At 68.6% G+C, this 1,992-nt stretch overlaps 1 protein-coding gene across 1 annotated transcript in view; it reads left to right on the top strand.

The window, feature by feature from the left end:
- The window catches only part of SLC12A5 (solute carrier family 12 member 5), a 29,871-nt gene that overhangs the window by 25,845 nt on the left and 2,034 nt on the right, over positions 1–1,992 (top strand). The window contains exons 15-16 of the mRNA XM_025191970.1: positions 20–417; positions 1,354–1,649. Coding sequence (XP_025047755.1) covers positions 20–417; positions 1,354–1,649 — 694 coding nt within the window. The remainder of the gene's footprint in view (positions 1–19; positions 418–1,353; positions 1,650–1,992) is intronic.

Below are 1,992 nucleotides of genomic sequence, written 5' to 3'. Positions count from 1 at the left end.
TGGCCCCGGGCCACGGCAGCAGCCCGCACTCCCGGCGGCAGGGGTCCAGCCGTGCTGCCCTCCCCTCCCCACCCCACGCCCCCCTGGCTGCTGGCCCCGGCTCCCCTGGCCTCCTGCCCGGGTCCCGCCGTGCCGTGCCCAGCGTGGGGGCTCGTGCCGGGTCCGTGCGTGCCAGGAGCGCCCGGGGCGTTGGGTCTGAGTGCAGCCCTCTGTCCCACCAGTCCATCCGCCGCCTGATGGAGGCCGAGAAGGTGAAGGGCTTCTGCCAGGTCGTGATCTCCTCCAACCTGCGCGACGGCATGTCCCACCTCATCCAGTCCAGTGGGCTGGGGGGGCTGCAGCACAACGCGGTGCTGGTGGGCTGGCCGCGCAGCTGGCGCCAGAAGGAGGACCACCAGACCTGGAGGAACTTCATCGGTGAGCGCTGCCGGCAGGGGACGTGGCCCCGGGCCACACGTGGGCCTGCGGGCACGGAGCCCCCAAGGTGTGCCCGGGAGCCCTGGGGCAACGCAGGTGGAGCTGTGCCCACGGGGGGGTCACGGGGTGCTCGTGGGTGCGGGGCAGGGTTTGTGCAGCCCAGCTCCATGCCAGGGCCCATACTCTGCTTGCTGTCAGCAAGGGAGAGCCCGGCAGGCAGCTCCTGGCCCCCCCAAGCCCTCACACGGGCCAAAATCTACCTGGGAGCTGGGGCTGCGGGGAGGAGATGCCCGGCCCACGGGCAGTGCGGGGGCAAGCCTCCCCAGGAGGTGCTTCCAGCATGGGTTGGGAATGGACAGTGTATGCACACACCCACACACATCCTACACACACGCACACAGCTCCCTGCACGCACACATGCACTTGTCCCACACACAGCACCATCCACATGCACATGCCCCCCCCACACATACATGCAGCATGCACATGCACACAGCCATGCCCTGCGTGCGCGCGCACACACACACACACAGAGTTCCCTGCACATGCCCATGGTCCACACATGCACAGCACCACGGATGCACATATGCACACCACCCCACACACAGAACTCCCTGCATACACCCCCACCCCCTGCCCCCCAGGCATATGTCCAGCTCCCCCCACATGCCCTGCACGTGCAAACAGCCCCGTGATGCACAGGCACACACTCATGCCTTGCACACAGCTGCACACATGCAAAGCAGTAAGTGCCCCAGCGCCTGCACCCCTCAGGGTCCTGTCCTGGGCTGGCAGGACCCCACAGCAGCTGGACATGGGGCAGTGCCCAGGGCCAGCGCTGCGGGCCCGGGGGGGCGTGCAAAGCTGGGGGCTGGGCACATCCCCGGGGGCAGTCGTGCCTGTGCCGGGCTGAATCACCCTGTCCCTCCCCGGCAGAGCTGGTGCGGGAGACCACGGCCGCGCACCTGGCACTGCTGGTCACCAAGAACGTGGCCATGTTCCCGGGGAACCAGGAGCGCTTCGCCGAGGGCCACATCGACGTCTGGTGGATCGTGCACGACGGTGGCATGCTGATGCTGCTGCCCTTCCTGCTGCGGCACCACAAGGTACCGCTGCCTGCCGCCAGCTGGGGCGGGGCGCGGGCAATGCCCCAGTTTGCCCTTGGTGCTGCTTTGTGGCCGGGAGCCTTGACTCCCCCAGCCCAAATCTCTGGGCTGCTTTTGGAAGGGGGGGCTGCCCCCACTCTTGTCCTGCAGGCTGGTACTGGGTTCCCATGCCCCCTGCCCCCACCCCCAAGTGTCCAACCTGAATTTTTTCAGAGACGGGGGTGTGTGTGTGGTGGGGTGGGAGGTCCTCATCCCCTCTGTGCAGCACCCCCTGGCCTCCTGACTGGATTGGGCAGCGACCCAGTCCTGCCTTTGCTTCCAGACTGGTTGCGGGGGCGTCCTGTATCCCGGCGCTCCCTCCACAACCCTAACCCCCCACCCCGGGGCTCCTGGCTGGTCCTGCCCCCCACCCCGCTCCGGCCCTGCCTGCCCCAGTGCTGGGGCGGCCCCTGCGACCCCGCTGCCACCG

This window comes from Alligator sinensis, unplaced genomic scaffold (assembly GCF_000455745.1).
Source record: "Alligator sinensis unplaced genomic scaffold, ASM45574v1 scaffold1369_1, whole genome shotgun sequence".
NCBI classification, from domain to species: Eukaryota; Metazoa; Chordata; order Crocodylia; family Alligatoridae; genus Alligator; species Alligator sinensis.
This window is presented reverse-complemented; position numbering and strand designations above follow the sequence as displayed.